This window comes from Lissotriton vulgaris, chromosome 4_1 (genome assembly GCF_964263255.1).
Source record: "Lissotriton vulgaris chromosome 4_1, aLisVul1.2, whole genome shotgun sequence".
Classification (NCBI taxonomy): Eukaryota; Metazoa; Chordata; class Amphibia; order Caudata; family Salamandridae; genus Lissotriton; species Lissotriton vulgaris.
In genome coordinates, this window is record NC_141691.1 from 1,694,174,352 (window position 1) to 1,694,189,549 (window position 15,198).

At 44.6% G+C, this 15,198-nt stretch overlaps 1 protein-coding gene across 4 annotated transcripts in view; it reads left to right on the forward strand.

The window, feature by feature from the left end:
- Window positions 1-15,198, forward strand: part of OSGIN2 (oxidative stress induced growth inhibitor family member 2) — a 127,820-nt gene that overhangs the window by 58,400 nt on the left and 54,222 nt on the right. For all 4 annotated transcript variants that reach the window (XM_086965969.1, XM_086965971.1, XM_086965970.1 and 1 more), the window contains one exon: window positions 14,193-14,384. In XM_086965969.1, the coding sequence (XP_086822095.1) occupies window positions 14,193-14,384 (192 nt within the window). The remainder of the gene's footprint in view (window positions 1-14,192; window positions 14,385-15,198) is intronic.

Below are 15,198 nucleotides of genomic sequence, written 5' to 3' on the forward strand. Positions count from 1 at the left end.
TCCAGCAAATTGCCGCACTGGTGTGGCCATCCTACAATGCTGCGCCGAAAGACGGCGTGTCCAGCTGAGTTGCGGTCACTCTTGCGGTACAGTGACTCGAACGCGCCGAGATCCGGATGGCACCGGGATGGTGTCCAGCAAATTGCCGCACTGGTGTGGCCATCCTACAATGCTGCGCCGAAAGACGGCGTGTCCAGCTGAGTTGCGGTCACTCTTGCGGTACAGTGAGTCGAACGCGCCGAGATCCGGATGGCACCGAGGTTGTGTCCAGCAATTTGCCGCACTGGTGTGGCCATCCTACAATGCTGCGCCGAAAGTCGGCGTGGGGTGCCCCGTTGGCTTATGAGGTGATGTCAGTAGTGGACCGATGTGTGAATAGGTCGGAACCAGCACAAGGCGCCAAGATCCGAATGGCAAGTCCTGGATGTTGAGTGCCTCAGTTGAGAGTTCTGAGCAGTGCTTGTAAGACTGTCTGAAGCTTATTTGCACCTGCTGCAGCTTCACTATTGCCCTTGTGTGGCCAAAGGTCGCACATGACATAGGCGGCCGGCTCCCGAGGTCCGGCGGAACTTTTTTCCTTTTCCTTTCTGCTTCTTTTCCTACAATCCGTTTCATCTGAAGACACGACCAGGTCCCTGAATGTGTGCAGGGGGACGCTATTGATTGAATGAAAATGGCGGCTTGACACAAAGCTGACTCAAGCGTTGCTGTTGATGCTATACAGACAAAAATTGGTTTTCAGTTTGTACATTCTTCAGGATTTTTTTTTCTATCCAAGTCTGATTGAGAGTTTGTAGAAAAATGGCTTCAGATTTTCCACATACTACTCTTCAACATTCTTCCTAAATGTAACAATGTGAAACTCACTAGGAGAACGGCTGTTTCTGTTTCCTTTCAAAATGCTGCCAACAATATTTTCTGAATGGAAGACACCATCTTGTAGCATAAAGGGCCGAAAGGGGTTCTGGTCTGGCCGATGGTTGGTGGAGACATTTTGACTATATCTTGGACCTGCCCGGCCTCGCACAAAATGGCGCCGGTATAAATGGGACTCGTAACTCCTTGCCCGCAAATGTATATCTAGAAAATGTTATTGTAAGTGGCCCTGTCGTATTTTAATTACAAAATGTACGTCCACCGATTCCGCAACTGTTAGACACCTTTGTTCTTGCAACCTAATGGCCCGCTCGTTACGTTCCTCTTCAGTGTAAATGTCTCCTCATCATATACGATTTCAGTTTGCTCCGTGGCCGGCCCACGTGGTTATAGGCCCGTATTTGTATACTGACATTTTCACAATAAAGGTTTTTAAAACAAAACACGGTAGTAGTATTTACATTGGTAAAGTTTTTACTTTTAGTCACTGTTTTCGAATCAGTAAAAGGCAAGTGAAATAAAGCAGTCCAATTACATGACGGATAAAAGGTATAATATGTAGGAACGCAGTAAAGATAAATGGTCAAGGGCAGTTGTGTTTTTCATTTCTGCAACATAAAGTGATCGATAAGAATCTGATAATCAGGCGTATCGGCGACTAAGACAGCAGGCCGAGTCTCTTTTACTCAACGGCTCCGTCATGGAATGAAGAAACAACCTTTTTCTCGAAAAAGGAATATATTTTACTTGCAGGACAGTTGTAAATTTTCCGGTAAAGTACATTAGCCTGGAATATTGTAACATATATGTTTTAAAAAAAATAATGTTCGAAAACAATAAAAAGCATAATTTTTAGGTCATATGACCAAGCTTTTCATTATTAAAATAACAAAAGCAAAAAGAACCAATGAAAAGTTTTATTAACAAGTCACATGACCTGTTATGCTTACGTTACGCGCTGCGCGCCGCGCCTCGGATCACTTCCGGGTGCGCTAACGCGGCGTGTCATATAACGCATTACGCGACAACGTAGGTCAAGAATATAGTCAAAATGTCTCCACCAACCAGCGTTCGGAACACAACCCCTTTCAGCAGTCCAAAAAGTTCTGTTAAATGACAACAGAGGGGACAGGCAAGAAGAACCATCAGTCAAAGAGGGGAGGGCAAGTTCTTCTCTTCCGGGTCATGTTGGGGCGCTACCAGAACTGATCGAATTGGTAGTCTACAGTGTTTCTGGATGTTTCAGACTAAAACTGGCGTCAGCATGAGAGCACTACCATCTCGTAGCTCCGTCGTGGCTATTCCACGAGCAATCATGGCAGCCGCTCCCCACCAGAAGCCTGCGGGAGTCGGAGGCCCCCAAGACTTTTGTAGAATCTTCACGGCTGAGGGGACGCTTTCGAGAATGGGACCCAAGCCCTATCAGGGAAGCGTCCGAGTTCAAAGGTGTCCCAGGGCCATTTTAGTGGACCAGGCCCAAAACCGAAGAGCCGGCCGCCATTTTGAGAGTCCTGTGGCAGCCGCCTATCGCTGCACCGCAAGAGCGGGAGCACCTCAACTACATGGTGAGCGAGACGCTGTAGTCGCAAGAGCGGGCGGTAAACAGCTGAATGGCGGAAGAGGCACAGTGTAGCAAAAGCGGGCGGAATGGCAACTGAAACGGTAAAGGGGCGCCCCACTACAGCGTGTCTTCAGGTCAAACGGATTGTGGGACAAGGTCCAGAATTGAAGAGTCATCAAAAGGCAAAAAGTTCCGCCGGACCCCGGGAGCCGGCCGCCTATGTCGGGGGCGATCTCAGGCTACACCAGTGCTATAAGACTTGGGGAGGGTGTCGGAGCCAAGCGTCTTCTCCGAGTCCATGGCCATCACACCGCCCCTCAGGGGCCTCCGTCAAGCTGTTTAGGAAGGTAACATATCACATTGTTTTCTAATGCAGTCAGGTCCACAAACGACACTCACTTACTTTGAGAATAGTGAAGCTGCAGTAGGTGGAAATAAGCTTCAGACAGTGTTACAAGCACTGCTCAGAACTCTTAACTATGGCACCCAACATCCAGAACTTATGCCATTTGAGAATGGCAGTGACATTGAAGCAACTCAGGGACCCAAACCATTAACGTACTTTCACGTATGAAAAACTTACTTGGGGAGGGGGCAGGAGCGAAGCGCCCCCTCCCAGTCCGCGCCACCACACCGTATGTTGAAAATCTGAAGCCATCGTTCTACAAAGTCAACCAACCTTGGATTGAAAAATCTAGAAAAATGTACAAACTGAAAACCAGTTTTGGTCTGCATAGCATCAGTAGCAACGCTTGCTATCAGAGTGCATGAGTTTCATGCTCGATCGATTGAGCTAGCCGGATCGGGCAACAAAAAGTATAAAATAGTTATGTAAATAGTTATTTAATAAAATGTTTTACCCTGTTTCTTTGCTGGTGTGTTGTCTATATTTTTAATATTTGCATAGGGTTTGTCGTTATTTTGGGCGGGGTGGGTGACGGAGTCGAGCTGTCTTGCAGCCCTCATGGTGTGGAGCTCAGTTCATCTCACTATTTTCGTATTTCTCATGAAGGGTTGTTCCTAATATTTCTATTTTAGCGAGGTCAAAAAGAGATCCAATTAGTGGCCTACTGATTTTGCTCGATTACTTATTTTTTTACACGATTTTTCACTATCTGCAAAAACTAAACAGAGTATTGCGGCTTTGTGCTTGTTTGTAAATAGAGAATGATCCAAAGAGAACCAATTCTAAAACAGTAAATGCTTGGATAACAATCAATCAAATGGAGAGACAAGCAGGCACGACGGATTACAACGGGGGCAAAGGCCTGCGTTAACTACTGTTCAGTATCTGCAAAGAGAGAGTACTACTAAGAGAAAAGAGGGGAGGGGGGGCAGCGTTCAAAGCACATCAGCGTGCATAAATACGAAAATGTTTTTATCTATCACGTACTTGACATTTTAAAGCTTTTCATATTTGCTATTAAAAAACCAATGAAATTCACAGAAAAAACCATAGGTTATAGTGGATATATAGTTAGGAATTTGCACTTACAAAACCTTGAAAATTCAATGAAAAAACCATTGGTTTTAGGCCATATATAGTTAGGGATTTGCATTTACAAAACCTTATTTTACTCGCATAAAACCATTGAAATTCCATATATAGTTATAAGCGCTAACTATATATCGAGCACCCGCAATCCACTGCTGATGTCACATATTACATCATTCATGACATGGTTAGTGACATCACTGATGACATCACTGATGACATCTCAAATGACATCACTGATGACATCACTGAAAACATCTCATTTGACATGACTGATCACATCACTGATGATATCATTCATGTGATAATACCATGAACCTCTTCAGACTCTAATATAACCTTAGATACAATCAGTGTAAACAGACAGTCACAGACTATCACTCATCCATGGAGTTACTCACACACCTAGTCAGTTATGCCAAAAATCAATCACACCTCCATTTTCTCAACTATACAGTTATACACACCTTACTTATTCAAACATATACTAACACATATTTACTTTACTCTCTTATACAATCTCTGATACATGTTCTCAATGATCCATACAGCCACTCACACATTCACTGGCTCTTATGCACAGTTATTTATAGATGTCAACTCTCACATGTACTGTGTTTTACATATGTACTTAATTTGACATGTAGCACTGAGATATCCATTCACTCACTAATACACTCATGCACAGTCAACCGCCCATACAGCTGTTTCCACATACACATTTGAATCCATACATATAGTGAATCAACTACTCACACATCTATGTACAGTCACACACCTCCCAGCCACCCATACACACACACTCAGTTTCCCATACAAATACTTGGACAACCAATGAATAACCCATACAGTTACTCATATAGCTACTGATCAACACATGCAGCAGTTTACAGAACAACAGACATAATGATGCACAAATTAACAGTTTAGTCACTAACCCATGCACTCAGTGAGACACATTTAATCACTCACTCATACAGTCAGTCATGCACCTACTAAATCCTTCATCCAGACACTTATACATCCACTCATTCTTCAATATGTAAGACATATTTTAACTTTACAGAAACATACAGTCACTGGATGCTGTCATCAGTGATGTCATCAGTGATGTCATTTGAGATGTCATCAGTGATGTCATCAGTGATGTCACTAACCATGTCATGAATGATGTAATATGTGACATCATCAGCAGTGGATTGCGGGTGCGCGATATATAGTTAGCGCTTATAACTATATATGGAATTTCAATGGTTTTATGCGAGTAAAATAAGGATTTGTAAATGCAAATCCCTAACTATATATGGCCTAAAACCAATGGTTTTTTCATTGAATTTTCAAGGTTTTGTAAGTGCAAATTCCTAACTATATATCCACTATAACCTATGGTTTTTTCTGTGAATATATATATATATATATATATATATATATATATATATATATATATATATATATATATATATATATGTGTGTTTATATATATATGTGTGTTTATATATATATATATGTATATATATATATATATATATATATCAGTTACCTCCATGAAAAATCAGGAGCACTCACTGAGTTTCATTTGTAAAAATGTAATCCTCGACAGTGGTTGTGGTGGGAATAGCTGTTGTGTAATAAATTCTTCAAATGAAACCCGATTTTTCATGGAGGTAGCTGATGAGTAAGCAAGTTCCTGCCTTAGCTATGGAGAAAAGCACCCGTCCTGTGTTCTAGGCATGTGACAGGAGAGCGTAATGATGATAACTAGAAAGATCTTGAACTACCGCCGAAGGATTTTCTCATCCGCCCATGGAGGGCGTGAGTTATACAAACTTGTGGTGGCACAGTTATTTAACAGACACCTGATGGCATGTCTCACAGTGGCTGTGGCGAGGGGTTAAGCTCATGGAGGACTGGTTACCCCTGGATAGGGGATTTGTGGCCGCCTGAGTGAAATGCTGCACGTGGAGGGATTGTTGTAACATTTGGCAGAGATAAGTGTGATGTACCATGACCCCCGTATAATTCCCAACGGGGAATGGATTTTAAGATTCTGAACCCATGGGCTCAGCATTTTCAGTCATTGGGGTAATCATGGTGCGCGGATGGCGTGGGAGCCTTATCACATTTGCAAACCTCCAATTGGCCAGGAACACTCCAATGGCAGTGGTGATTACATCGCTTATAAACCAACCAGAAATGGAGGGAATAGCTGTTGTGGAATAAATTCTTCAAATGAAACCCCGAGAGAGCTCTAGATTTTTCATGGAGGTACCTGATGAGTAAGTGAGTTCCTTTCCTCGCTATGGAGAAAAGCACCCATCCTGTGTTCGGAGCTTGTGGCAGGAGAGTGTAATGAGAAAATATATATATATATATATATATATATATATATATATATATATAAATCCTTAGAACATGCTGCACATCATTCTCTCAACAGCAAAAGACTTAGCGAAGAATTAATTTATTCCAAAAAGTGGCACAACACTCAACGCGTTTCGTAGCCCACGCTCCTTGCTCACGAGTGGTCGATGTTGTGAAAGTGCAAATTCTTTATAAAATGCCATTTGACAATAACATAAACAGTGAACAGACTCCATTGCTCAATGTTCGGTTAAATGTTCGTCACCTATTAAACACAGTTTCAATTCACATAAATCATTCCTTTAGCATTGATTGAACTGCGGTGACGGGTGGGTGTATACAGGCAGGTTTGTTCGTAATTCCTTATGTAACCTGGACTAATAATATTCATAGTGCTGTTGGTGTGAGTGTTCAATTAAATAAAGCTTTGAACCAGCTTTATTGGTTCTTATGTGACACGGACAACAGACACTCTTTTTTATTGGTGAATGCGTTTGCTTATTCCGCTCGAATCTTTTAACTAAGGACTTAGTTCCTAAATTACTGATACACATTCAAACATATGACCTCAGTATCAACTGGTGCCACAGCTATATCGCCCCAGTGGGCCAAAATTAAAACAGATCAGAACCAATTGTGCCCCAGTGGGCATAAAAAAATCTATTTTGAAACATGCTACAGTGTGCAGATATCCAAACAGAATTGGAACCAATATTGCCTCATTTGCTGCACTATTATTGTTATAGAATTCTCACCAGCAAATACCCAGGTCAAAAACACTCTTGCCCCAGTGGGCCTAATCTGACTTATTTGTGCAGTAAAATGCAGATTGAGAGTATTACTATTTATCTTCTCCACAAATTGTTATGCTGAACTTAAACAACCTCGCCAAATAATAAACAGGTCATCGATGAACCGTGACCATAATATTATATTGTCTAATATTTCATCTGAACAGGTGGCGGGTAGCACCTGCTCCTCCCAACAGCCCAAATGCAAATTTGCATAGCTGGGGGCGAAGCAGGTGCCCATCTCAGTTCCCCATAATTGGCGGAAAAGATCTGCGCCAAATAAAAATATGTTAATAAGTCACCAGTGGATCATATATAGCCATCCTACTGGAGGTCGTCAGTAGGTAGTTATAGTTAGATCCTCGTTTTCATAGGAAAAGCGTTTTTTGTTGTGCTAATAACTTTGGCACCGTTTGATGAATCCTCACGAAATTTCATAACTAATTTGCCGCTCACTTCAGCTGATGTCTGGGGGTGATCCGTCAAGTGGGGCTGAGAATGAGGAGGGGACTTAAAAGCACAGTTTCCCCATGTTAATTCCCATAGGACCTTTAGACATCGCTACAGCCCGAACTGCTGAAAGGAATTACACCTAATTTGGCAGGAATGTAGATGTTGATTCAAGGAAGTGTCTTTTTGTGATTTTGTGAAAATCCATTCTGTAGTTTTGTAAATATTATAACAAATCCAGCTATAGATATATAGGAATACTGATCCTCCGCTGATCCTACAGTCGCCGTGATGAAATGTGAGTGGCTGCCAGCACTTCAACCAGGAAGTGTTGGCAGCCATCTAAGAACTCGGCTTGACGCTGATTTGCAGAATCTGTTTTTTTTGAAGCGAAGAGGGCAAGGTAGGAATGCCCTGGCCCCCAGACCTGCACCTGGGGTCTCTCTTGGACCCAGCAGAACAAAAAATCATTAAACCCATCCCCCCCAAAAAGCCTTTCTCCTGCGCTTTGTTTGTAATTGGACCCCGGGTAGACCAGGTCCCAGGATCAGTAGGAAAAAAGGACCACCACCTCCCTGGGGTATATTACTTTAAAAATGGGGGCCTCTTAGAACCCTCAACCCTGGGGACCACCACCTCTCCGTGGGTTTAAACAATAGGGGGGCCCATGCAGACACTCATCTGCAAGGACCACCACCTCCTTGGAGCAAAATCAAAGAAAGAAGGGGGGCAATAATGGCCCTTGGAATAGTCACCCCCAGGGCCGGCTCCTGTAATGTCCTGGGGCACCCACCCCCGGGAAATTGCAGTTTGCTGTGGCTTGGCTGGATCATTACTGCTTCCGCCAAGACATAGAAAATGCTGCTCCACTTTCAGCATGTGAGAGCTTTAAAAATTTTCTCGCTTGCTGAAAGTGGACCATGATTGCTTTTGGACTGAGGGAGCTGCATTTTCAGCAGCCCCCTCTGTCCAAAAGCTATGCCGGCACCCCAGGACGCAGGAGCCGGCAGGGACCGTGGGGAATTTAAGGCTCACCCGTGGTCCCCAACAAAGTGCCTGGGTGTCTTGGTTGGGACCAGGGTACCCAGACTAGAAGCAAGGCCCCAGGACCAAAATCAGCTGGGGAGGGGGACCACATGGCCCTCTTCCCTTTAATAGAAATAAAATAACAGAGGTAAGCCCAGGTGATGGAGTCGCCAGAGTGGAGGGAGGACACGCGGCCCCCCTCCCTATTCCAAAAATGCCTTACCTCAGAGATGTGGTCCTCGGGGCTGATATCAGCCGAGGGAAGGGGGTCAACACAGCTCCTCTTCCCTAAAAAACAGGAAGAAATATAACCTTCTGGCCACTTGCCAGAGGCCCTGCCTCCTTTCTACACCACTCTGCAAATGTGTCTCCTGACGCACTACTGATTGGGGGATGATGTCCCCTTGGTTACTGAGGGTCCTTAGGAACCAACAAACCCTCATGTTACCTCCAAAAAGTCCCCACAGCGTGTTTCGTGAGAGGTCTTAAGAGGCCATGCCCCTTTTGCCACCACTCTGCAAAATCATCTCCTGGTGCACTGATGGTTTGAGAGATGTAGTCCTCTTGACTCTAGAGCAGCGGTCTTCAATCTGTGGGGCATGACCCCCAGGGGAGTCGTGGAGTCCTGGGAAGGGGGTCGCAGATTCTGCAGAGTGCAGTTCCTGGCATTGGGCTGAGGGTGCTCATGGTGGAGGCCTAATTAACACCGAGGTGTGAAAAACATCAACGCCTCACTAACAAGTAAAAGGTCTTTTAAAGACCTGTCAAGTACTTGGGTGTGACTGTGTGTGTGTCCCTGAAGCTGTTACAGCCTGGCTCACATACACGAGCTGGGGGGGAGCTGTGGGGGCTGGGGGAGTGGCTGTAGTGTAGCCCTTTGAGTTTAATGGATGTTGCGCACCTGGAGCTGTGGGTCCCGTGACACGTCCCACGCCCCCAGCAGGGAGGCACAGAGATGCCCTCCCATGAGTGGGAAAGAAGAAGGAAGACGACGCAGAGAGATACTGACCCCCCCATGAGAGAGGCACAGAAAAGGTGGGTGGATGAATGATGGGTGGGTGGATGGATGGATGAAAGGCTGAAGGATGGATGGATGTGTGAAAAGGTAGGTGGATGAATGATGAGTGGATGGATGGATGAAAGGGTGGATGGATGAATGATGGATGGAAGGATGAAAGGGTGAATGGATGAAGGATAGATTGGTGAAGGATAGATGTATGGATGGAAGAATGAAAGGGTGGACGGAAGGATGGATGGATGAAAGGGTGGATGGATGAATGATGGATGGATGTGTAAAAAGATGGGTAGATGAATGAAGGGTGAATGGATGGATGAAAGGGTGGATGGATGAATGATGGATGGAAGGATGAAAGGGTGGATGGATGAAGGATAGATTGGTGAAGGATAGATGTATGGATGGAAGAATGAAAGGTTGGACGGATGAAGGATGGATGGATGAAAGGGTGGATGGATGAATGATGGATATGGAAAAAGATGGGTGGATGAATGATGGGTGAATGGATGGATGAAAGGGTGGGTGGATGGATGAATGATGGATGTATGGATGGAAGGATGAAAGGGTGGATGGATGAAGGATGGATGTATGGATGGGAGGATGAAAGGGTGGATGGATGAAGGATGGATGTATGTATGAATGGGAGGATGAAAGGGTGGATGGATGTATGGATGGATAAAAGGCTGCATGGATGAATAATGATGCATGGATGGATGTGTGAAAAGGTGGGGGATGAATGATTGGTGTATGGATGAACGGGTGGGTGGATGAGTGTATGGATGAAAGGGTGGATGGATGTATGGAGGGGAGGATGGAAGGGTGGATGGATGAAGGATGGATGTATGGATGGGAGGATGAAAGGGTGGATGGATGAAGGATGGATGTATGGATGGGAGGATGAAAGGGTGGATGGATGTATGAATGGATAAAAGGTTGCATGGATGAATGATGGATGGATGTGTGAAAAGGTGGGTGGATGAAAGATGGGTGTATGGAAGGATGGGTGGATGGGTAAAGGATGGGTGAATGGATGGATGGATGGATGTGTGAAAAGGTGGGTGGATGAATGATGAGTGGATGGATGAATGAAAGGTGGATGGATGAATGATGGATGTATGGATGGAAGGATGAAAGGGTGGATGGATGAAGGATAAATTGGTGAAGGATAGATGTATGGATGGAAGAATGAAAGGGTGGACAGATGAAGGATGGATGGATGAAAGGGTGGATGTATGAATGATGGATGGATGTGTAAAAAGGTGGGGGGATGAATGATGGGTAGATGGATGGGTGAAAGGGTAGATGGATGGATGAAAGGGTGGATGGATGGATGAAATGGTGGATAGGTGAAGGATGGATGTATGGATGGGAGGAGGAAAGGGTGGGTGGATGAAGGATGGGAAGATGAAAGGGTGGATGTATGAATGGATAAAAGGTTGCATGGATGAATGATGGATGGTTGTGTGAAAAGGTGGGTGGATGAATGATGGGTGGATGGAAGGAAGGGTGGATGGGTAAAGGATGGATGTATGGATGGAAGGATGAAAGGGTGGATGGATGAAGGATGGATGTATGGATGGAAGGATGAAAGGGTGGATGGATGTGTGAAAGTGTCGGTGGATGAATGATGGAGGGATGTGATGAGATCTAACAGGCGCATTTATGGTTGTCAAAAGTTGATTATGAGTAGTACCAATTTCTAGAAACTTTTGTCAGAAGGGGGTCCTTACGCCTAAAAAGGTTTTACAAGGTGGTCTCGGCATTAAAAAGTTTGAAGACCTCTGCTCTAGAGTGTCCTTGGGGGCCAAGTCCTCCTGTTACTTCCAGCAAGTCCCACACAGTGGAATTGCTAAGAGGTCTTCGGAAGCCACGCACCCTTTCTCCACCACTCTGTAAAGACGCCTACTGGCGCACTACTGGTTGGGGGATGAAGTCCCCTTGGCTTCAGAGGGTCACTGGGAGCCAACACGTCCTCCTGTTACTTCCAGCATGTCCCACACAGTGTGATTCCTGAGAGGGCCTTGAAAGCCATTCCCCCTTTCTCCACCACTCTGCAACCTGTGTCTTCTAGTGCACTACTGGTTTGGGGATGAAGTCCCTTGGCTCCAGAGGGTCCTTGGGGGCCAACGATAGCTCCTGTTACCTCTAGTAAGTCCCTCACAGCTTGATTGCTGATAGGTCTTTGGAGGCCACGTCCAATTTATCCACCACTCTGCAAACGCACCTCCTGGCGCACTACTTATTGGAGGATGATGTCCCCTTGTTTACTGAGGGTCCTTGGGGGGCCAACACACCCTCATGTTACCTCCAATAAGTCCCCACAGTGTGATTCGTGAGAGGTCTTAAGAGGCCAGGCCATGCCCCTTTCTCCACCACTCTGCAAACGCACCTCCTGGCGCACTACTGGTTGGGGGATGAAGTCCCCTTAGCTCCAGAGGGTAACTGGGAGCCAACAGGCCCTCCTGTTACCTCAGGATGTCCCACATGGTGGAATTACTGAGAGGTCTTTGGATGCCACGCCCCCTTTCTCCACCACGCTGCAAACTGTGTCTTGTAGTGCACTTCTAGTTTGGGGATGAAGTCCCCTTGGCTCCAGTGTGGTCCTTGGGGGGCAACAAGCCCTCCTGTTACCTCTAATAAGTCCCACGCAGCGTGATTGCTGAGAGGTCTTTGGATTCCACGTCTCCTTTATCCACCAATCTGCAAACACACCTCCTGGCGCACAACTTTTTAGGGGGTGATGTCCCCTTGGTTACTGAGAGTCCTTGGGGACCAACAACCCCTCATGTTACCTCTAATAAGTCCTACACAGCGTGATTCGTGAGAGGTCTTCGGAGGCTATGGCCCTTTCTCCACCACTCTGCAAACGCACCTCCTGGCGCACTACTGGTTGGGGGATTAAGTCCCTTGGCTCTAGAGTGTCCTTGGGGCCAACAAGTCCTCCTGTTACCTCCAATGAGTACCACACAGCGGAATTGCTGAGAGGTCTTCAGAAGCCACACCCACTTCCTCCTCCACTCTGCAAAGACGCCTCCTGGTGCACTACAGGTTGGGGGATGAAGTCCTTTTGGATGCTGAATATTCTTGATGGCCCCAAAGGCCTCCTGTTGCCTCTAGTAAGTCCTACACAGTGGGATTCCAGGGGGCTGGTCGGAGTCCCCGCCCCCTTTCTCCACCATTCTGCAAATGTAACTACTAGTTAAAAAAAACATAGAAATTCACTGGAATAAACAACGGGTTCAGGGATATTATAGTTAGGAAATATCATCAAAAAAAATCTTAGAAATTCACTGAAAAAACAAAGGGTACAGAAACGTTATAGTTAGGAAATGGAATTTAAAAAACTGAAACTCATTGAAAAAACAAAGTACACGGACGTAACACTCTAGCTCAAACTGCCAGGCAATATCTCCTCTAGAAGTGAAAACAAGCCACTTCAGAATTGTTTCAGTCAACTTTGACCTCATCCAAGAGGCTTAGTCTGAGTTGTATTGCAAAGCAAGCAAGGGATCAAAGTCTGGGCATTCGGCTTCCACTTAAGGCCTCTATTCCACTAAGGAACAAAGTAAGGGAAGAACATTTTTAATTAATCTCAAACACTGAAATTTTTTGGAATCGCATTTCTGCTATTGTTTCTTCAACCACAATGCCTCTCTAGATTGAGACCAGCCTTAAGCAAATCTGCCTTGGTCCTGGTCTAATACTAACATTCGGGCTCAAACTGCCAAGCCTGGTACTTGCTAGAATGGAAGGCAAGTAACTTCAGACCAGTTTCAGCCTACCTAGACCTCATCAGTGAAGTCAGCTTGAGGCCTTTTTGACAGCAAGCACGTCTGAGCGTACCCATCTGAATTACCTGTCCCAAAAAACGGTTATTTGGACACGTGTAGTAATAACATTGATTTAGACATTCTTTTCGGTAGTTTCCATAGTGCAAAGGGCAAAACATTTAAAGACTGTAGTAGAGGTGAGATGGCTTCTGATCAACCTCATCTTCAATCCTATTTTTGATCTGCTTTCCTTCTCAGTACGGACCTATGCAAATGAATTATTGTCCAACTCTACTAAAATACAAGAGTTTATGCTTAAAACACTTGAAATAGCAGCATTGCATAAACCATATATGCAGATTCACTGAGTGTTTAAACTGCTTATAACCATTGTTGACCAAAGGGATCAGCAGCATGGCTAACTAGTATCTTCATATTCATTGGAGCAGTGCAAGCGCATCAAGCAGAAAGTAGTACAGACAATGTATGACCTCTATTTAGTTTAGAAAAGCTCCAACTTTCTCATGATTATTACAAATTGTATTTCTCCACATTTTGTTTTGGTGAATTTTGTTTCTATATTGTTGTGTATTGTTTTGCAATACGAATCATCATAATTGTTTAGGTAGGGTTCCTGGGTTCCAGTAATGACTCAGTGGGGGTCACCCGGATCCCAATATTGATTCAATGGGGACTCCTGGATTCCAGTAATGATTAAGCGAGGGACCACAGAAGTAAAAAGGTTAAGAATCGCTGTACTACTCCATTACTGCAGAAAAAAAACTTGTTTTGACGAAGATACAAATCAAGACTTCACTATGGAAATTAATTTCTTCTCTTTCTTTAGGACTTGGAATACTTGTCAGAGGGACTTGAAGGGCGCTCATCCAATCCAGTGGCAGTATTATTTGATACGCTGCTCCATCCAGATGCCGATTTTGGGTATGACTACCCATCAGTTTTGCAGTGGAAACTGGAGCAGCAAAATTATATTCCTCATCTAGTGCTTGGCAAAGGACCACCCGGTGGTGCGTGGCATGTGAGTATTTCATCTTCCACAGATTGTTAATTGCCTCTTCAAAGTTGTACTGCAACATCATACATTTTAAACGTCTTAAGCTCGGCTTCGTTTGTGTTGCAACAGACAAGCAATGACCGAAGCGAATTTAGGAGGCTTTCCGAGACTCACAAGCCTTAAGTTCAGCTCCCTAATGAATAGAGCAGGATACACCCCCACTGTTATTCATATTTTATACCTAGATAGACAGTAATGTGTCTTTCCTGCAATGCCCCCCTGTTTTATGCCTTCACTAATTGAATGCTTCTCTTCCATCCCCAAAAGAAACCATGGCAACCCATGGTGTCCTCACACTCTGTAATTGGTTTATTGGGTTGGGTAGCTGATCAAGCTGTGCAAAATAAGGGCCTTCCTTACTGATTATTCTGGTTTGCAACAGTTTATCTTCACACTATGGACCAATGCAGTCTGCGAGGAGTACGTTACCCCATAGGACCTCTCAATCGAGTTTCCCCGCGCACTGGGACGTTCTGTGAGGTACCCTCGTTCTTGTCATGCCTATTTATCAGCAATGGATTTATATCTATGACTTTCAGACCTACATACTGTATCACTTGACAGTCTTTGTGTGTGTTGGGTGAAGGCAGTGTTAATGTATTATATTCCAGAGTCTTCACACTTTGAATAAATTGCCCAGGAACCCTGTTTATCATGAGTATACCTCTATACAAAGAACAATCCTTATCACTGTGCAAGTGTCGAGTATGTTTTTGAGAAGCAGACATAAAAAATGTGAGGCCCTGGAAAATGCTACTACAATAAGTGGTTTGATGGG